The sequence below is a fragment of the Sciurus vulgaris genome (genome assembly GCF_902686455.1).
Source record: "Sciurus vulgaris genome assembly, chromosome: 1".
NCBI lineage: Eukaryota > Metazoa > Chordata > Mammalia > Rodentia > Sciuridae > Sciurus > Sciurus vulgaris.
In genome coordinates this window covers 90,322,809-90,345,293 of record NC_136461.1, presented here as the reverse complement: position 1 = coordinate 90,345,293, position 22,485 = coordinate 90,322,809, and the positions used below count along the sequence as shown (strand labels likewise).

The 22,485-nt window shown below is 35.7% G+C and overlaps 1 protein-coding gene and 1 pseudogene across 5 annotated transcripts; both read left to right on the top strand.

Moving 5' to 3' along the window:
• The first annotated feature begins 236 nt into the window (after positions 1-236).
• LOC306664923 lies at positions 237-1,082 on the top strand (annotated as a pseudogene). The gene is made up of 3 exons (XR_013766931.1): positions 237-369; positions 499-597; positions 902-1,082. The product of XR_013766931.1 is annotated as an uncharacterized misc_RNA (transcript).
• EXTL2 (exostosin like glycosyltransferase 2) lies at positions 938-18,056 on the top strand. Of its 4 annotated transcripts, none has more exons than XM_079110938.1 (6): positions 944-1,078; positions 2,567-2,760; positions 3,168-3,239; positions 12,614-13,041; positions 13,682-13,752; positions 16,066-18,056. In XM_079110938.1, exons 3-6 carry the CDS (start codon positions 3,235-3,237, stop codon positions 16,552-16,554), a joined length of 993 nt encoding a protein of 330 aa, XP_078967064.1. In that variant the 5' UTR covers positions 944-1,078; positions 2,567-2,760; positions 3,168-3,234; the 3' UTR covers positions 16,555-18,056. The 4 variants fall into 4 exon arrangements, with proteins under 4 accessions (XP_078967062.1, XP_078967061.1, XP_078967064.1 ...); XM_079110937.1 differs by having other exon boundaries at positions 3,165-3,239; XM_079110936.1 differs by lacking the exon at positions 2,567-2,760 and having other exon boundaries at positions 938-1,078.
• The last annotated feature ends 4,429 nt before the right edge of the window (positions 18,057-22,485 follow it).

The following is a 22,485-nucleotide window of genomic DNA, read 5'->3' as shown; positions in this document are numbered from 1 at the left end:
GAGTACCACCACCTGAACTCAGGAAGAAAATTCTGATGTAGCGATATGGCAGACTGGGCTGGCTGAGAGGTCGAGCCCGCTCACACTGACCGCCTACGACCAATGTTCCCGGATGCACTGGAGTCCAGCGCCTGCCCCTTCGCCATTAACACCCTGTAGGCATTATTAGGTACTCCAGCAGTAGGTTAGCAGTGCTTTAGAACCCAGGCGGCCACGTTTTCTCCCGCGGGTGCGCAGGAAGCCCAAGTGATGGCTTTGCCGGCTGAACGCTGTGGGCACCTAAATCCTTGTAATCCGCCCCTTCCCCGAAAACAGCGCCCGACCCTCTGTACTGTCACGCGGACGGCGATCTTTCGGAAGGACTTGAAGGTATTTAAAAGAAGCCCTTTACAAAGAGGTCTTCCTGAATTGAGGTTTGGTTAATGCATTGCTTCCCGCACGATCTAAATGCGCTGACACCCCGAAACTGTAATTCATACACGTCCTTTTCGCTTCCAGGTCATCCCCGGGGCAGCAGCTGCCAATATCATCCTTGTCAGAACCTCACTGCCCATTTTGGGGAAATGCAGACAGAACCCGGCTCGGTGGGGCGTAAGGGTGTGCTGGGCACCGGGAAGCGAGTCCTGGGGGCCTTGACTGGACAGTCACCACCGCGGGAAGCACTCCTTTGGACACCTTTTCAGGAAATTATTTGAGTAAAGTCAGGTGGTCTGTCACGTGAATGATTAAAAGTTGTTACCTTGCAGAAGAAGTGGGAGGGGGCGGGGAGGAAAGAACTGGCTTTTGGAGCTTAGCTGGAAACTACAAAACCGAGCTTCTTGGGAATTCCTTTTAGTCTAACAGGAAGTGGAGCGTCACCAAATAGGAGGGGTGGCTACTCAGTGACTGTCCCCTGCTTCAGGCGCTCACTTTGCGGGCGACCGTTTCCCAGGTTATCAATCCGACGAATGATGCACGCTGCTTGGTTTCGGAAAAAGGAAAAAACAAAAATGAGCAAGCGAGACGCCCCTTCCGTTTTATGCTAACCAAGCTGCAAGCAAATAAATCGGTGGCCCCACTGCAATTTTCTGCACTCGAGGTGAGGAGACAGCAAAATGCTCTTGCGCTACAATTTTTTTTGCAGGATATATGCATGTTTGCTCTCGTTCTTGGAACTTTCCATTGAGGGGTAGTAATTCTTTAGTTGATTTTTGAAAAAATGTAGGTATTCTGCATTTTTAAAAAACGTTCATGTTTTCAGGGCGCTGTGTAAAAACTGCTAGGTTCCACAAATTAAGTTCTGGGAAGAGTATTTTGTCTTTGCCTTTTTTAGCATCTGTTTCATTATTTTAATTTAAACATAAAAACATTTTCAATTAGTAGCATTTACTTTTATAGGAAGCTTTTATATTTGTATAGAATGAATTTTACTCTACCATGCTGCTGGGGAAACCTTAACTGGGTGAAAACTAGGTAGTTCAATGATAAATGTTTTCATTGCAATCCAATTTTTTCTTCAAAAGTGCCTTATTTCAGTACTATTTAAAGGAAGGGATATAGACATAATCAAATTTCAGTAGCCAAGTTCTCTTATCAAGCTCATCTGCAATTTGAGCCTGCTTTTTTTTTTTTTTTTTTCCTGCCTTTGAAAATTAATTCTGCATTTTACATTGTACTGGTACAAATCTGAAATTTTTCAGCAGATTTATGGAGAAACCTACATTATCCTTTTGAGACAGTTTTGAATATGTTGGAGAAATTGAATCTTATTTTCAGTTACATCAACTTACAGAGACTTCTGAATTTCCCCACTCTATCCCAAAGATATCACCATGTGGACCGTCTCCTTTCAAAAAATGATAATGTTACTTCACATCTTTCAGTTTTGAATTTCATAATGGCCAAACTCAATACTAAAAGCATTTTTATGTGCAAATAAATGTGTAGATGAACAGTTTAAATCAGGAAAAGTTCTATGAATGGAAAATATTCCACTGTGCCTTACTTCATTATCTTAAAATAATACTTGTCCCACACATGTTAACCTATATATGTTGTCATGTCAAAAGTCATTTCATGACTACTATGTGACAGATTCTGAGCCGGTCTTGGGGATACAAAGTCTGGTAAGTTAAAGTTCTTTCTCTGGAAGAATTTTTATGGAGAGGAGTTGAGGTGAAGAGAAGGATAGATTGATCAGTCTAGTATTTTAAAACTGTGTGATGTGTAAGTTGTACCCATGAGATGCTCTTGCAGCAATGAGGGCTAAAATCTATCACCCAATCAATCTTTTTGTATATCCTAACTCATTACTTTTTCCCCTTTAGTAATAATTTTATTATGTAAGAACATGATTTTGGAAAATAAAAAATGATTCATTAGCTCTATTTAGGTGGTCACTGTCTTGCAAGTCTCCAGATACAGTATTCAAAAGTCTACAGTTAAAATTCTTAGTGTCTTCATATGTTACAAGATTAAATGGATTTTTAAGATCATAAAATATAGTAATGAATATTTCGATACTAATAAATGCATTTCTGCTGTGAATTCTTAAATGTTTGTTTATATCATCAACTAATTACATTAGGTTAACTGCATATTCTATGGGAGACCTGTGATTAAAGACTGAGAAATGAAAGCAGAGAGCATGAAGGGGCAAGATTTCCTCTCCCACCATGGTTTCTCCTTCTTTCCAGCAGTAACCAGCAAGAATGGGAAGGATGCCATCTCTCATCCTCAGTCATCTACCCTCACACTATTTTAGACCCCATGATTTTTTAGGTGAATCAAATTGAATGTCCTATGAACTGCTGGTGAGAAAAAGAGTTGTGGTAGTGGATTAGAGTATAGATATATGTAAATCCAGAAACAATACAAATGCAAGTTTCTTATGTCTTAAGAGGTTTTACTCCATGGCATATTATGCTCTGGCATCAGATGTGTAAGCATAGGTGGTCAGAATGATGCTAGTTTTTTTCTGATTCTGGATCCTCAAGAAAGATGAAAACAAAAAATGTAGCACTGTTAGCACCAACCCACAGGAAGCCATTTTAGAACACAGAATAGCAAATTCTAATTTACAAATAATGTAAACAGTATGGACATTAGCATTAAAAGCATTGCTATTTTTTTTCATTCTCTGCTGATTAACAAAATATCACAGAAAACTCTTTTATTTTTCTTAGTAGTGCCAAGAGAGCTTATGCCTATCAATCACTGAAGCCATAAAAAGTTTTCTGAAAAGTTACTCACACAATGAGGTAAGCAGCAGTTTTTTTTTTTTTTTGCTTTTTAAAGGAACATAGTGAAACATTTTTAAGTGTATAGTTCAGTACCATCAAGTGCTTTTACATTGCTGTGTCACTAATCTTCAGAACTTTTCACCTTGTAAAACCAATTTACATATCTATTAAACAACAACTGTCCATTATCCTTCTACCACCATCCCCTGGCAAGTCTACTATCTCGTTCCATGAATTTGACTTTCCTGAATACCTCATTTATGTGAAATAATACAATATTTGTCCTCTTTGTGACTGGGCCAGTTTCACAAGGAATAATGTTCTCAAGGTTTATGCATGTTTAGCATGTATCAGAATTCCCTCTTTTTTCAAGTACAATACTCCATCAGATGTATATGCCACATTTTCTGAATGGATTATACATTCATTGATAGACATTTGGTTTGCTTCTGTCTTTTGCTATTGCTGATGATGGTGCTATGAATGTAGGTAAAGTACAAGAATTTTTTATCTGAGAAAAATTATCTTCTATAAAGGAATTTTTGTTTTTTTGAAGATAAAAGTCCTTACTTGAGCCAGAGCCTGTTAGAAAATACCATAAGGCCTCCTTTAGAACAGATACCATTAAAATACTACTCCAGATTATAAAATGAAGTCAGTACATATACTTTGTGTGTGTGTGTGTGTGTGTGTGTGCACGCGCGCTGTGGATAGAACCTATGGCCTCATGCTTTCTAAGTATGCACTGTACCACTGAGCTATATACCCCCAGCCCCAATACCTATAAGTTTGAAATATTGTTGTAAACTAGAATAAAGTTGAAAATAGACCTTGCAGATGACAAAGATAATTCAAAGTTGACTCAAGTGCTGGAGATATTTTATTTTCCTTCTTACTAAATATTTGAAACATTACCAATTTGAGGTATTATATAATATGAAGAAAGGACAACTATAACAACTTTCTTTACTATTGCTAAGCTCAGTGAGGGAAGGAACTACACCTGCCTGCTTGTGGTGCCTGACAGTGCTAAACACATGATATATTTAACTGTTATTTGACTTTTTCATAAGAACATGAGAAAGCTCACATAGATTAGATTGCTTCTACTTCAAATTTGAAATCTGAAAATATTTATAAGCCATAATTCATTTATATGAAATCTGTTTCTCTTAGAGAAGTGATTTTGGAAGTGCTGAAAATGTGTTGGGTAAAAAGGAGAGGTTCCCTAGAATATTCCAAGGACCTGTTGCCTAATAGTCTTGTCCCTCTTCACCCCCTCCACGGCCTTTTCCTATGACTAAAACAGATACAGGTTCAAATGAAAGCCTCCAGTAGCCTAGAATGGGAAAAGTAATCTATTTGCAGATATGTTTGGTTTCTCTTTGACTCATTTCTGGAACTAATTTTGCATTGGACTATACTAAGCTAAAGATGCCTTTCTATTTCTAGCTTTCTTCAAAGGATTTATTGACTCCTTGGATTCTTAGAAGTTATTGGTATACCTTTTAGTAATAAGGCCACCCTTAATCCCAGCCTAGAAGTTGTCTGTTGAATTGATCTTCTCCAAACATCTTAGTCATCATCATTATCATCATCAGGAGCAACAATTAATTGACAATTCAGGAGGAGGATTCCAGACTAGCAAGAAATTTCTTCTCACATAATTCACACCTATGCATTTCACAAATAGAAAGGACTTTATTGTCTGTCTCAGTAACAAATGACTGGATTGAAGGAGGCAGGTGATGCTTTGAAAATACTATACATAATGTTTACATGTTATTTCCCCTTAATCAATAATAGTAAAGCATAGTCCAACTAATTAATAGTGTTGAAAGAATATGATGAATACAGGAAAGGGAAGAGGAAAACTAGAAAATACCAGAACTAATGAGCAACTTTCACCATGGATAAGGGGGTGAGATCACAAAGAAAAAAATAGAAGCACAGGTTTTTATTTACTGATATCCCTATTCTAAATGTTGCCCTTGTTATCCATAAAGAAATGGCCCAACCTGGCTGTCAGCAGGAGGACCTGATAGGTAATATAATCAGTACGGAAATGCTTTTTTTACAGCTTGTACTGAGAAATGAACTGTTTCAGTAGCATCTATATATTCAAATGTGATGCTGTGATAAATGTAGCTATTTCTCAATATGTTTTAGTAATTCTTTTTCAGAACTGTAGTTTCAAAAATGTAGTAAAGACAGAACTAGGCCTTTGAAATGATAGGGTTTTTAAATAGTTATCAATCATTTTACATATACACATATATGATTAGTTATACTGTACATAGAAAAGATGGATCACTTTAATAGTCTGTAATACAGTTCATCTAGATTATGAGGATCCATTCACAGCACTATAATTTTTAAATTCTTTTTAGATATACATGACAATATAGTGATCACTGTATAATTAATTGATTTTTTTTTCTTTTCTTTTTTTTTTTTTTTTTTTTTTTTTGCAGTGCTGGGGATTGAACCCAGGGGCCTTGTGCTTATGAGACAAGCACTCTACCAACTGAGCTATCTCCCCAGCCCTAATTAATTGATAATGAGTACAAGATCACAAGATGAATCTGTGATACTACAGGGATCCTTTTATCATTATATGGCTATTCCTATTCCTGCTTTTCCTATTGTACTTATAGTTAACACAAAACAATTTAAATTATTTTGATTTTTTTTGACTTGCAGAAAAAGTAACAGAAGTTAAGAATCTTATAAGAGTGGATGGACTCTTTAGGGAAAAAAAAGTAAGATGAAATCATTTCGGAAGGAAAGAATAGAATTAGGATAGAATTGATAGAAAGTGAGAAGAGCTACATGGCATTTGTAAAATAACAATGAGGGGCTGGGGTTGTGGCTCAGTAATCTGGTGCTTGCCTAGCATGGGTGAGGCACTGGGTTCAATCCTTGGCCCCACATAAAAATAAATAAAATAAAGGTATTATGTCCCCTCTACAAATAAAAATATTTTTAAAAATAAATTTTTTAAAATAACATAATAAAATTTTTAAAAATAATTTTAAAAATAAAATTTTTAAAATATCATGAAAAAGGATAAGATTCTTAAGTTTAAGCCTATTTGGAGAATACTATATAACCTGGGGAAAAAACATGAAGTAAAGTGACCTTTCATGTTCTCTTTCTGGCATTTTGTATTGTACAGTGACATAAATTCTAGTTTATACTGATTAAATTTTAATGGGAAAGACTTACTGTAGCCAATAGTGAACTTAATTTTTCTTTTTCTGCCAGTCATCCAAAAGTCTATAGTTTATGTCACTCTGAGAACCCAAACTAAAGTTTCATTTGTCAACAAGGTGAGACTTTTTATCTGCTAAATCAGGTATGTTGCTTCCCTGATTAAGTAATATTTTTTAAAAAAATTTTTGTAGTTGTAATATGGACAGAATGCCTTATTAAAATAAACAAATAAGTTTATTTTTATGCGGTGCTGAGGATCGAACCCAGTGCCTCACACATGCTAGGCTAGCATTCTGTCACTGAGCTCAGCCTCAGCCCTAAGTAATATATTTTTTGGTAATTGTCACATCTTAAACCTCCCCTGGGAGTTTTACCTGGAGGTAAAAGTTTTACCTAGTACAACAAATAATGGCTCTCCCTAAGGCAGATTAGTTCATCAAGAGCTTCCACGGGAACAGGAATATCCAAAGATATTTCAATGCCTAATATCTTTGGAAAGAAGTGAAAAAAATCAGAGATTGGAGGCATCTTTTATTTATGAAGCAGCCTGGCCAGAGAACCGAAAGTAGAAAGGTGACTGGTATGTTGTGGGCTTAAGGTCACATTTCAAGACAGGCTCTCCTAGTTACCAGATGGGTGGTGACCCTGGTCTTTTACATGGGGAAAGGTTTCTTGTGTATTGTCTAGTCTTAATTGGGCCTTAATCTGCATTTAATTTTAGTTTATTTTCCTAAGGTTTTTGGCACCATTTTGAAGGTTAGAGCAGTTTGAACATTAATTCCCGTTCAACTGCCAAGAGTTATTAGCACTTACTCAAAAAATGAACCAGACAGTGTTCTGGACTATCTTGACTGCCATAACTTCCTCAAGAGACATTCACATTGAAAAAGGAGCTGGGGGCACAGTTGTGATGCTTGGAAGCAAGGTCTAGCACTACTGTGTTCAGAGTTCCCAGGAGCATGGAGGAAGGAGGGCAACAAGGGCAACTTTCACAGCACAGGTGATCTTGAAAGGGATGTTGCATGGGGGTTGTCAGATGGAGAGAAGGAAGGGCTGTGTAGATAGAGAAAACAGCACATGCCAGTACAGGGAGTCACGGAATAGCTTGCTCTATGCAGATACTGTGAGGAGAAAGACCTTTTGGAATTCCGTATCGTGTGCCCCTTTGCCTCAGTTTGAACAATGTCATGCATGCCATAAACCTGGCCGGGAATTGCTCATCAGTTGAATAACTGTCTCTTCCAACTCTCATATGCTCATAGAAGGAAAATCCAGATTCTGAATTAACCTGTGCATTCTACCTTGGAATGATTTTATTTCTTGGCAGCTGTAGGCCCTTTTGTGAGCATCCTATTCTATAATCATCAGTTTTTAAGCAAGCACATACCCTAGAGGATGAGCCAGAGGAGAAGCAATCTGCCTAGTATCAGACAAATCTCAGTGAAATGGTAGCATAGTTATCATTCTCCTACCATCTGTGGCATAAAAATGAAAATAAAATCTTCTCATCGTATGATGCCAATATGCTCTTTGTACTTCTACCTTTACAAGTTGAAGACAACTAATTTTTGTTCATGCCATACTCTGGCATATTTGTTTACACATTCTCTCTGGATAATTATTGCTCTTCCAGTCTCAGGAGGCTAGGCCTGAGGAAAGAATTCTCAACAGTGCTCCATCTAGGGAACTTTAATAGATGATGTAGTAAATAATCAAATAGCAGATCTTTGAAAATTCAAATTGCTGGTCCACTTACAGACATACATGAGAAAATACGTAACTGTTGCTTCATAGACTATGTATTATTTATTTTCGTATTTGACCTTATGTCCATGTTTAAGAAAAAAATAACGTCAGACAATGTTTCAATTCTCAGATATTTAAATATTTCTGACATAATGCTCCAACAGTTCACAAGGAAGAATTTTTGTTTTTCTGACATTTACAGTGTTTATCAAAGTTATATTTAATCTATAGTCATAGGGATGAGAGATGGGCAGAAAGATAATAGAGTAAGAGGTATCCAATCCTCTTTGAATGAGACAGGGTGTCGGTAAATATATAAAGACATAATTTTAAAAAGGAAAATTTAGGAATCAAGGTCAGGAGAACTGGGAGGTGCCTACATTTCTTCTTGGTTTCTTATGGCTAAGACACAGGTTATCCAGATATGCACTGTCTCATTCAAAACCCAAAGCTCTGAATTGGATGATAGGTTCTTTCTTTAGAAAAGAAAAGAAGAAAGCTATCAACTGTGAAGTCCATATAGCCATAAAGTCATTATTATTCTCCAAACTATATTAAAGCTGTTTCTGATGGACTCACAGTACAGTCTAGACTTCAGCTATTCTCATAGTGTAGTGTGTCATTTGCAGTACAGTCTGTAAAGTTCTCTCTTGCTTTTCCATACAAACTAAAAAATTTACATAATTTTATTAGATTGAATTATTTTAATAAATGCAAAATGAAATATTTACAATATTTCTAAAAATGTAAATTATTTATCATATCTTCTGAAACCTTTCTGATACAGGTAAAGTAGGGGATTAGAAGTTTATTGCAAGAGTAATTTTCTATACTGGGTCAAAAGAATAAACTGCTACTTAAAAATATAAGTAAAAGTGAAGTAGTCACTCATGAGTATCTTTGGACATTGTATATTTACAATAATCCACAGTAATTAATCTTTATTACTTTTTCCTCTACTAAATTGCCAGATAGTAAGCTATCAATGTCTACTTTAGAAACTAGATACTTTCACATGCAGAAAAAGAAAGATCATCTTGTTTTGGATACACTTCACTGCAGTTTTCCGAGTGGTTCTTTCCTCTAAGTGTTTATATCTGGCCATTCTTAGGTAGTACTGAAAATGTTTTATGGACCTGCCTTTGATTCAGTATTAAAAGAATTTTAAAAGCCTTTGAATCAAGATTATTAATTCATATGGTTTGTCTTTAGTTGACTATATTAACAGTAAGTGTTGTTTTAGTAAGAGGGTACAGTACATAAGATGAAAATTTTGTACTCTAAAGCCTTAAATTAATGTCCTTGAAAAATAATCATAGTAAAGCTGAGGTTACTTCAGAAATAATTTATTTAGTTCATGTTATATAGTGAGGCCATGAGAGAAAAGGAAACATAAAAATTGTTTTTATTAATAGAACGAACTACAGAAAAAGTCCAGGAGAGAATACCTCTAAAAGTTACTATGAAGGTAGCATTGCTTTTCCAGTCTCAACTGTTGAAAAGTGAGAGCTGCTCGGACAATCACTATTCCCTTGCTCTTGTGAATAAGCTCTTCCTTTGCTTGCTCATGCCCCAGCACACTGTCACATCATGAAGGCATTGTTACCTTGGGAATTCTCTCTTCTCACAACTTCAAAGGGAAATGATAAAGGCTTGGCCTACATGGTCTGTGTCCCACAACAATAGAGAAAACTTTGTACAATCACAAAATAACCCACAACATGAAACAGGTTCATGAAAAATGATGGTCACATTACCCCAACCACTGAAAAATCTCCTTAGTGAAAGACAAAAGGTTGATTGGACGTCATTTGGTTATTTAGTTGGATATAATACTCCATTAGACAGGGAGATTTTGACTGTTCTTAGGATTGCCTGTGGAATGATGGCCTAGAGGCAATTGCATAACTTTACCACGAGATATGAAATCAAGAGCTTAGATATTTCTGTGCATGTATACACAGTGTGCTTTTCCAAGAAGATAGAGAGAACCAAAAATAAGATGTACAGAAGCAGTGTTATGCCAGGGAGAACAGTGACAGTGGCTGTGTGCCATTAGCATGGGTTAGCAGTGAGAAGTGGTTTCAAGTTTCATTATCTTTGTCAGTAAATAAATGAGATATCTGTTTACAGTGTAGCCTAAAAAGAAAAGTTGTTCCAAAAGGAGCAAAAAAGGATAGACCATGGATCAAAGTCATCAAGAATAATATAAGTCTCATGCCTTCTTATTTTAAGAAAACTTAATTTTTTTCTTAAAGGTGTTTTTAAATGTTGATTAGAAATTCCTCGATGATTTGTGTTTTCAGTCTTTTCATAAGTAAATTTCTTTGAATTATTCATTTTCCTCACTTCTTGATTTTGTACTTGCACAGAGTAGTAGAGTAGATACGTGAGTCCTAGTGTATAAGGACCAGCTACCGTGGGACCAAAGTTAAAAGAAGCAGGCACATCCAGGATTACACAGAGCACAATTTATTAATTTAGGACAGAAGTGTGGTCTTGGGTGGAAGCAAGACTAGTTAGAGCCCTGCAATTTGGATCAGAATCAGGGGGTGTATATATGAGTTAGGACAAATGCAGTTTCATCCTAGCTGGAATGTACTTGGTTTATCTTAACATCAAAGAGTCAGGCTCATCCTGGAGCTAGGTCCCTTTTAAAGCTCCACCTAGCACTCTAAGGGTTTTGTTTATGGTTTCTTGGGAAAGTATGCAGGAAAACTGACTAGGGCTGCTTAGGGGGAATCATAATAGTTATGACTCAAGATGGCTGTAATCATGTCAAGCTAAATTCATACATTGCTAAAATGGATATGAATACTCAGTTGCTGAAATACAAAATAAGGACACTCCTAAAAGACTTATAGAGGCTTGTGGAGGAATAAATATTCGGGAGTCAGAAGCAGAAATAGCAGAAAAATAAAAAATAAATCATTAAAAGATAATAATGCTATAATGGGAGGCAGCAAACATAGAAATTAAAGTGTATGGAAGCCAGCAAATCAGTTCTAGGTCTCTATAAAATTGTCTGTGGGATTTAACCTTTTCTCACCTGTATAACTGAGAGATTTGATTACACAGAATTTTTTTGACCAGTGTAATAAATAAGCCACACTTATCTTTGTTCACTGCTCTTCTGTGGCCATCTTTTTAAGTCCTTTAAGTTTCTGGAGGAAGACTGGAGAATATAATATGTGGGTATATAATACCTGTGCTCTGTATTGCAAGACAGGAAGCTCAAGAAACCTAACCTCAGTTCATCCTGAATTAGAATAGAGGAAGAACACCATAGCCTATAGGATGAACAACAGCCTGGGCTCTGGGTGTCAACTTGCCTGACATAAATCCTAGCTCTGCTATTTAAATTGCTCGATTATCTTGGGGAAGTTATTTAATCTCTGTAAACATCTAAAATATTAAGCAAGAATAATAATAAAAGATAAATCAGATCCCATGAGTCTCCTGATCGGAATCCTCCAATCGCTTTCCATCTCACTCAGGAGAAAATCCAGATACATTATTGAGGCTGACAAGACCCCACATAACCTGGTCCTTGCTTATCATTATCACTCTGCTTTATTCCTCTCATAATCATACTTTCTTCATTACCATTATCCTAAATTATCTTTTGAATTTATCTGTCTCTCCCTACTCTCTGCTGCTAAGAGCAGACACCTTGTCTTATTCATTGCTATATCCACAGAACCTAGAACTATTCCTTCCACAAGGTGAGTGCTCATTATCTGTTTAATTTGTTGAGTAAATACATACTATGGCATGTGAAGCACACTCTTAGTATACAGGACCTGATAAGGAATAAACTCTCTATAATTGTTTGCTGCTGTTGTTACTATTATTTTCTGCTTTATGTATTAGGGTTCCTTATATCATTTTATTTGGAAAAAATTCTGGTACCAAAATGAAGGAAGGACTGTATAAAGGGAAAAGAGAGGTGGGAGGGGTGGGGGGAAAGGGAAAAAAAATAACAGAATGAATCAAACAACATTACCCTATGTAAATTTATGATTACACAAATGGTATGCCTTGACTCCATGTAAAAACAGAGAAACAACATGTATCCCATTTGTTTACAATAAAAAAAATGATTGAATTACTAGAGGAATATAATCTCTTTAAAAAATAATTCCAGATACAGATTGTTAGGATAAAATGGGAAAATGCTGGGTTATTATTTGGGGTATATAAGATCTTTTGTCCACACCTATATAAAAAAAAAAAGCACAGAACCAAAAAGGAAAGAACATTAGACTATATTTTTTATCTCATAGGCTAACTCACTTATCATAGAGTAAAGGAGAACAATTTGAATCAGCCAAAATAATTTTGACCCTATCATCATTGAATAAAATATGAAAACATGGTGACTGGCAAGAATAACAGCATTCTCTGTTTTATTCCCATTTCTACTCCAGGTGTTGCCCCCTCTGCAAACTTCCTGGGAGAGTAATGGGGATTCGAGTGCTTCGTTTTTCTTTGGTGATCATCCTTGTGCTACTACTGGTAGCTGGGGCTTTAACCAATTTACTTCCCAATGTCAAAGAAGACAAGATGCTCACTTTGCGTAGGGAGGTAAAATCCCAGGGCAAGTCCACTCTGGATTCATTCACTCTCATCATGCAGACGTACAATAGAACAGATCTCTTGTTGAGACTTCTAAACCACTATCAGGCAGTACCACATCTGCACAAAGTAATTGTGGTGTGGAACAATGTTGGGGAGAAGGGACCAGATGAGTTATGGAATTCTCTTGGGCCTCATCCTGTTCCCGTGATCTTCAAACTACAAACCACAAACAGGATGAGAAATCGACTCCAAGCCTTTCCTGAGGTGGAAACCAATGGTGAGTTAAAGCTGACTTCTGAGCCTGGAAAAGTTGCGGCTAACTAGAGTTAGGGTAGTGGGTTTCTGACATCCTGTCTATCTTAATGGTCTGGAGAAAAATGCAGGAATTTACTATAAGAAAATTCCTGAAAAGCTTGATGAGCAGTTTCCAAGAGCTTAAGAAGCAGTTTCCTGGGGAGGACATCATGTATGTCTTCATTACAGCAATAACCAGGAGGTTAATATTGTAAAATAAATAATTAAAGTTATGCTGTACTATATATCATCGCATTACAGAATGCAGTAAGAGGCCATTTAGCTTATGCTGAATATAATTTTGTCACTCTCCTCACATTTGTAACAGCTGCATGAGGTTTTAATTTGCTTAAAGAACCTTGACTTTATTTATTTATAGATTCATTAGTTTCTAGGATGATAAATGACAATTACATGATAATTTTCCTTTCAGGCAGTTATGAAATCAGTTATAATTCAAATAGCTTTTTTCTACTAGACATATTGCTCCAAGAATACATTTCTTATTTACTAATTGAGTTAGAAAATACTTCATTCAAATGATCTATGTAGACACAACTATATCTTACTACTTGTTTTCATTTCTAAACTGTTCAATGTAAATTTTTTTCATTTCATTTCAGCGGTATTAATGGTAGACGATGACACACTCATTAGTGCCCAGGACCTTGTTTTTGCTTTCTCTGTTTGGCAGGTAATGTTGCTGTATTCTTTATGAAACATATGTAGTTTTATCTAGTGCTTAATTAGGGCAACATTGTTTAATGTGGGATCTACTCAAACAGTGTAGCTAGTTTTTATCTAAAAGATAGGTAAAATTGTGGACTTACAAGGTTTCTGACCTTAGTTAAGCCAATCTAGATGTTACAGTATCTATCATCTATATTTAATTTATATTTTGGAATATTAGGAAAAAAAAGAACTGCAATTACCTTCCAGAGAACAGTGAGGAAGTAATCTGGTGCAGCAAAGGCTAGAATGCATAGATATTTTTCCATAGGCCACAGACCATGTGTCTCAAATGAGAAATGTATTTCCATATTAATATTATATATAACTTTATGGAGAGGGCATATATTACATCAGCAAAATTTAATTCTGAACAACGGCCTGGCTCTAGGTGTAGATCTTCTTGACATGATGATTACATAATAAATAATGGTCTCGTGACAGTGGTTCTGATACCATTGTTTAGAAATTGTGCAGTGATAATTTGGCATGTACCATAGTGATGGTAGGTTTTTATTTGTTTTATTTTGTTTTTTCCTAAATCCTAGCTTGAATAAATAGACATAAATTGTTCACTTGTTCTCCTGTTAAATGTGATCATAATTGCTGACTTTTATAAGTTCTACCACAGTTACCTAAAACCAGAACAGCATATAAATACTTTGAAGACCTGTAAAGTGATAAAACACTGTACTATCCAATAATTTGGTCTAATTTGCACCATAGTGACTCTCCTTTCATTAGCTACTTGGCATACAACATTAGATATTAGTGGTAAGTGAACCCAATACTCTGTAGATACCTACCAGTCTTCTAAAAGATTCAGTTTTTAACTTCATGCCTAGTGTAGTAATCAATAAATTGAAATTTTTTTCCATATCAGCAACTTTTTTCAGCCCTGTAAATAAAGACTTCTGGGCAAAAAGTTCTAATGTAATACTTTGAGATTTCTATTTAAGGTTGAAAAAAAATCAGTTTACCCAACATGTAAAGATAGGGGCAGGCAGAGTACAAAGACTGTGGTTGATTAGAACAATCTAACTGAACAATAAGTAGATATAAATATAATTTTAAGTTTTATTAGTAAAGACATTAAAAATAGTTTCAATCCACTGCCCATTGTTCCATGCAGTGAGTCATTGTTGCCCTGCATATGCAATGATTTGGGGTCCACAGGCAAGCAGGATCAAAGAGATGTTCATCTGAGTCGTTGCAGATGCCTATTACCTCCACTTTCAGTGCTGTCCCTTATCCTTCTCTAGCCATCTGAAATTTCTTTCATTGTTTAGATTGTGTAGATGCTACCTCTCTGAAGCTTCCTAGCCTTTTTCCCTCACCCCCTGACCTTCTGCTTTGCTTCCAGCAACACAGTTGTCACACTCTCCTCCATACTCCCATCACATTTACCCAGCTGCATTTACAGATTGCTCACAGCATTGTAATTCCTTGTTCACCTATCTGTATCATCCCCTCTCTAGACTATGAGTTCTTTGAAATAATATTTAACTCAGCCTAATTTGTGTTTATTCAATAAATGAATGAAACTCTTGCTAGAAGAGTGAACTAAATCTTTCAATCATATAAGTGTCTTTCCTATGCTTCAGTGTATTTCTTTTGTTGATTTTTGTTTTATCTTTATTCACACCTTAATTGTATGAAGTGTTTTGCTGCCATTTGTTTTTTTCTTCAAAGATCTTGATTATATGTGCATGTGTAATTTATATAGTTCCTTATTTATATTATCTTATATTTTTAAAAAGGAAATACCCAAACTGAGAAAGGATAAAATATAACATTGGTTAAAATCAACAGTGATTTTCAAGAACATTAAAATCAACATGGAAAAACAGTAAAACCATATGTAATAGATCATAATTTTGTATACTCCTAGGAGATTATAATATTTTTTCAAAATTGTTATATTGTATCTTTTCTCCTCCAATAAATAGCATTCCTGCAATCAGTTTTTCTTGCAGCAACTTGGAAGGACTAAAGTCATTTGTGACTAGAATTTTTTAAGATCAGATGATGTTAGAATAGTGTGTAAGGTTAGAATTTTTTTTTTCAGAGAGATTTGGGGTATGATGGAATTTGACCTGTTACCTTATCAGGACACAGATTTGTGAAGTTGCCTGGAGTTAGATGAAATTAAGATTCATATATGGGTAATAAAGAAAAGTTGACTAATAGTTCCAATCTTTCATAATAAATGGCCTTTTTCACTTATGTCTACTCTAAATAAATGTCATACTTAATTATTCTTTTTCCCTCTTTTCAGCAATTCCCTGATCAAATTGTAGGATTTGTTCCTAGAAAGCATGTCTCTACTATATCAGGTATCTATAGTTATGGAGGTTTTGAACTACAAACACCAGGGTTTGGAAATGGTGACCAGTACTCCATGGTGTTGATTGGAGCCTCATTCTTCAATAGTAAATATCTTGAACTCTTTCAGAGACAACCTGCAACTGTCTATGCTTTGATAGATGAAACTCAAAACTGTGATGATATTGCCATGAATTTTATCATTGCCAAGCATATTGGGAAGACTTCAGGGATATTTGTGAAACCTGTAAACATGGGTAATTTGGAAAAAGAAACCAATGGTGGCTATTCTGGAATGTGGCATCGAGCTGAGCACTTTCTGCAGAGGTCTTATTGTATAAATAAGCTTGTTAGTATCTACGATGGCATGCCCTTAAAATACTCCAACATTATGATTTCCCAGTTTGGTTTCCCATATGCCAACCACAAAAGTAAAATGTGAAAGTAAAACACAAACAAACCTGAAAACTGCTTGGTATTTGAGTAACTTCTCCATGCTATGTATTTTTGTTCTTAAGCAACATCATGAATTTTTTTCTTTTCCAGAAGTCTCTACAATAGAAAATAATATGCAGCACTTCTAGAATATAAAATTCACATTAACTTCAAAAACCAAGAAGCTAGTTTATCTACCTAGGTCTTTTCATGAAGAGTTTTCATCCAAGGTTGTAATGCCTTGGTTAACAGTTTTATTGTTTACATCTCAAGACTGTTTTATAATTGCTTTGATTCCTGGCATTTGCCTTAACGACCTATAGCAAGCTGTTTCCAGAATTGGAAACTCACGAAAGGCATTTCTCAGCTTTTTCACTAAGGCTGATTGTTTTAATTTGAAGCCTGAAATGCCTCTTTAGGAAAAGCCTGCAGTATAAGGAAAAGCCATGTGAGGAGAGAATTTTCAATCCCTTGTGAAAACACAGAAAAGATGACCCTTCCAGAGTTAGCTCTGCCCAGCATGGTTTGGATGCAACATTCTGTGTTGTTGTTTTTATTGCTAAGTCTGCTGTGACTGGGAGCATTAAGTTTTAGTAGCTAAAGGATGTCTAGTTGTTTGCTTGATTTTTGTGAGTCACTGCATGGATCACTCAAAAATGCAGCCTGTGTTTCTTATATGCAACTTAAGTGCAGCAAGGAGTAAATGTGTTACTGCATTTTGTGACTGAATCTGATTTGAAGAATGTACATTAATTCTTATACTTTACATGAAGTATGTTTAAGAAACGTGTTAAATAACTGGAAGAATGAGTAAGGAACTAGCAGAAGTGAAAATCCTCAATATCAAAAGATTTTTATTATTAAAGTGTGGGTTATCTCATGAATACTAAATAGCTGTATGTATTACATACAAATGCTTGCATTCAGAACTTTTTTTCCTTTGAATAAGATCCAAGGCACTATTCATCATGAAGAAATTTCAGTTGCATAGATATAAGAAAAAATGAGAACTGAGTCATAGCAGGAATTCTCTAGGGAGTCCACATCAGTTTATTGTTCAGATTGCCCACTCTGTTCTGTGAATCAATGTCTATGTCCTACCCAGTCTATGATTAGTCGTTCACTACTACTGACAAGGGGTACTTAATTAGGCCTCCATCACTTTTTCTTCCTCCTCCTCCTCACCCTCCTCCACTACCACACCGCCTTCTCAACTCAGTGCCTGTATACTCTCAAAGTTGCAAGTGTAGTAAAATAATCATGTTAATGTTCCAACATTGAGGTCATTGTGCAGTTAGTTCATTATATGTTTTGTTTTGTTTGTTTGTTTTTACACTGGAGTGTATACATGTCAATGTGGTCAGGCTAAAAAACATTGTTTTGAAACCTCACTAAAAATCAGTAATGTCAATCATCTGCTTTCCCCAACCCTGTCCAGTACCTTTTTGCCTTCTGTCAGATAAATAAAATAAACTTTAACCCTCAGTGTTTGTACGTTAATTAAGCAGATTCATGTTTTTGTGACTGGTGTTTTTGTAAAATTCTTCATATTTTGATATATTGCTAAGGATGAAGGAGAAAAATCAGTTACTTACTCCATGAAAAAATTTCCCATTAGGAAAATATTTCCCAATTTCATTTCCCATTTTGTGTTTTTAAACTTCTCTTAAATATGGCATAAGTTAATTAGATCATGTTTTCAGATATCATAGGGCAAATATTCAGTCCAGAATCTTGCTTTGTGGCTAGACTTCTACTAACACCATCTTTCCCTGAACTGCTCCTACTCTTGCCCCACATGATCCAGAAAAGCAGTGCATATAAGCCTTAGAGGCTAAGCAGTGCATATAAGCCTTAGAGGTTAAGAGTTAAGTGTGTAGGTTTTGCCATTAAGAGTACTTGGGAGGGGGGTGGGGAGATAGCTCAGTCGGTAGAGTGCTTGCCTTGTAAGAACAAGGCCCTGGGTTCGATCCCCAGCACCACCACCCCCCCCCAAAAAAAAAAGAGTACCACACACACACCAAAACAAAACAAAACAGTACTTGAACTCAGATCCTTGCTAGTCCTTACATTTACTGTACCATTCAGCATCAGTTTCCTTATTTGTGAAATGAGAATATCTACCCAAATTTTAAGGAACAAAGGAGATGTCTAGCATAAATATAGCAAATGCCTTGCCCATTTTAGATATTCAAAAAATGAAAACTGTTGGGATGATAGTGTTACTGATTGTGAGGGCAAATTTAACCCCGCAACTCACCCCCTTGGTAGAGAAAAGCCCTGCATCTACCAGTTGAGATAGTCAAGAAATTGTTTCTGTGTAACATTAAACAAGGAGACATGGTGAGTTCTTCTCATTTTGACTTTTTTTAAAATTTTCAAATACCTTTATTATCACAGCAGTACATATTTAGCAATTTTGGCGTATCTATAACAGTATAAGGATATGATTGCTTCTCATTTTCAATGTTGTTACTTCAGATACCTTTATTATTACAGCCCACTAAGCCAATTAATAATGGTATTTTGGTGTGTATTCCTACATACTTTTCTAGGCATCATTTTAATAGTCTAATTTCTTAGAATTTCTTTGTATGAATAAACCATGATTTATGTAATCATATTACCATTTTATTAGATGAAGTCAATATTACATTTGGATAAGCATCATTGCTTTGAACACTTGAGCCTATCCAAAATTACTTCTTTAAAATAAGTCCAACAAAGTTCAACACCTGAATCTAGCTAGTAGTATTCACGTTTTTATGGTTTTCAGTACATATTGCTATAGCTAAATGCCTCTTGGGAGTGTTACCATGGCAACACTAATATTATCACATCTAGAGCATTTGTTCCCATCAATCTTCCCAACTTTGAGTATTTAAAATTTTATTTGTTCCATGTGCAAAACACTTTAAAGCTGCAGTATTTTGAAGGCTTCTCATTCATAGAATGCTGTCAAAGGGAAGATCTGAAGGCAGTATAAGCTTCAGGAAGTTTTTGAAGTGCTTCTAGAAATGCTACTCCAAGGTTTAACACGTAGGCAATGAATTTCTGATCCTTTCTTGGTCTCTGCAATTAACCATTTGGAAGCAACAGAAAGTGCTCATATTTCTTCCCTTGAGAAGACCCCAGGCTTCAACCCCATGGTCAGGAGTGAATAAGTTGTTTGGGGGAGGGAGAGTCTATAAGTGTGCTTGTACCCGTGCATGAATTCAAGGGGTATGAAGGAAGGGAGGGAATGGAGGGCAATGCTGTGAATAGATGAGGAATTTGAGGGGACTGACTTAAATGGTAAGATTGAATTATTCTCTATTCCATACCAGTGTCTGTTGTTTATTTTGTCAGTAGGGTCGTCCCAACTTTGTTCTCTCTCTTCCCTCTTTTATCCCTGTCTCATACTTCCCTTTCTCTTTTCATGAAGGCCCTCTCAATGTAAAACCCAAATATTTTCTTTAAATGTATTTACCATGGGCAAAGCGAAAAGAACATTTGATACACCATGAATGTGTACTGAGTCCTAACTCCTAATTTTCTTATCTGCAGAATGAGGATGAAATACCATCCTAAAGCTACAGGTAGCTTTAGTTTTCAAAAGATATAACATATGGAAAGAACTTTGCAGTATCAAGAAAATCAAAATATTTTAAAAAGTCATTATGGAAAAAAAGAACAATTTTGCCAAGAGTTAAAAAAATTGTTTTGAAGTATAACTATGTCAGATTATAACTTAGAGCATGAAAAGAAATGAGAATGAATATTTTATAAATATTGAAAAAAATTAACCCTCTGAAGCTATAGCACAAAGGGATATTCATATGAAGTATTTCTCTAATCTGGAGATGACCCTTGATCCTCTTTTTATGTCATACTTCTTTTATTTGAAAAGCAAAAGAATCAAACTCCTGATTGGAATATTTTAAAGTAGTTTTAACAACAAAATCTGAAGAAAGCAGCCTTACTTTACAGTAGTAGTTCTTAACCTGGGCTTATTTTGTTCCCCAGAGAATATCTGACAATGTTTGGAAACGTTTTTGGTTCTTACAACTGGGGGATGCTACTGGCACCTATTGAGTAGAGGCCAGGGATGCTGCCTCACCACAATGTGTCACCAGTTCTGCAGTTAAAGGACTTTAAAAATGGTTGGCATTATATTATAAAACATTTGACTTATATATCTACATGACACACTTTCTCACAATGCCCATTTCATTCTTAAAGTTGTAAGATGTCTATTGGAACAGAAAATTAAGATGGGGGAATGTGCTTATATTGCTGATAAGACATCTGGTACATGATTCTGTGACTCCAACCATTGTGGGTGGGATCTGGAATGTCACCCAAAGGCTCATGTGTTAAAGACTTGGTCCCCAGTACAGGAGGGTTCAGAGGTGGGAATTTGTGGAAGGGAGTGGATCAAGGGCTCTGACCTCATCAATTGAAATCAATTGATGGTTTATAACTAGACTCTTGGGAGTTCGTAGAAACTGTAAGAATCCAGTTGGAGAGAGTGGGTCACTAGGGCTTGGCTCCTGCTGCCATGATGTACTACATTACCCAGAAACAACAGCCAAGTGGTCATGGAATGAAACCTGTGAAACTATAAACCAAAATAAAATTTTCCTCCTTGAAGTTGATTTTCTCAGGTATTTTGTCACAGCAACAAAAAGCTGACTAACAAACCAACCCTGATCAAGAAAGCAGAAATTGCCCCTCTTAAGATTTATTTCTTACTTTTTTCTCAAATCCACATGCCTCCTTCTGTTTTCATATCTGAAGAAACAGACAATGGAGGCTGGTTTCTGGGAAAGGAATATGAATACACACATATTTCTGAAACCCTAGAGAGCAATATTACATAATAGACTGTATTTTAATAGCATGTCTCTAGTTAAAGTCAGAATAGTTGATTTGAAATAAGCTAAATGTACACTCTTAAGCAATTTGTGTGTGTTTATTTTTGGTTAATGCAGTAAATATAAGCAACATATAGCTCAGTGAAGACAATTTATATAGGAAAGACTGGAATGGGAGAATTGGGGAACTGCTTCTAATGTCAGCTAGGTGACCAAATTATCTAAATTTATCTGGGTCTCTATTCCCACATCTACAAAAAAGATCTGCATACCAAACGATCAGTACATTTCTTTCCAATTGTAAGATCCTATGACCCTAAATCAGAGGGTTCGATTAGTAGATTTTAAAATAGCCATGTCATGCTTCCTGGCAAGAAATGGTACCCTTGAGCATAGCTGTGCTGGAACCGGCTGCCCCCACCTCCACAACCTAAGCCTGTCTCCAAGGAGCACTTCCTGAAGGTGAGTTCTAAGTTAAGAAACTCCACTACTATTTGTAGTATTTTAGGACCAAAATACATGATGACAACAGACTGAAAGAGGTTATGATTTAAAAGTTGTTTTACGTCTTAAAGCTTCTGTTTAAAGGATGCTACTGGCCATTATGCGAAACCCAACCCAGGCTAACAAGCCACTTGAATCAAATTGACCTTTGATTTGGAAATTATCATTTACAGCCCCTAATTCGTTAAACTCAAAACGCAAATGCAAGTTTTGAAGACAAGACTGTTCCATTTAAAGTTATAAACACAATTTTTATGGAATTTACTTTCTTACCAGCAGATGTCAGTATAATCTAAATAACATTTTTATCAGTTTTAAATACCTACCAGTAAATTGACTAAAAACAGTCTTAAAATAGCAAAGTTTAAAACTTGCCAATGCTTTTGATTAAGAATATCTTCAGTGGAGCTATAGAAACATCAATATTTCAAAAGTTAATTAAAATGAATCTTGGCTCAGGGAAATCACATTACATAAGCTGTAATACATGTTATCATTACAAATTATGTGACTGTAGCATTTCTTGGTAACATAAAAGATATGAACTTAATTAAATGCATAATTCTAATATGTAATAA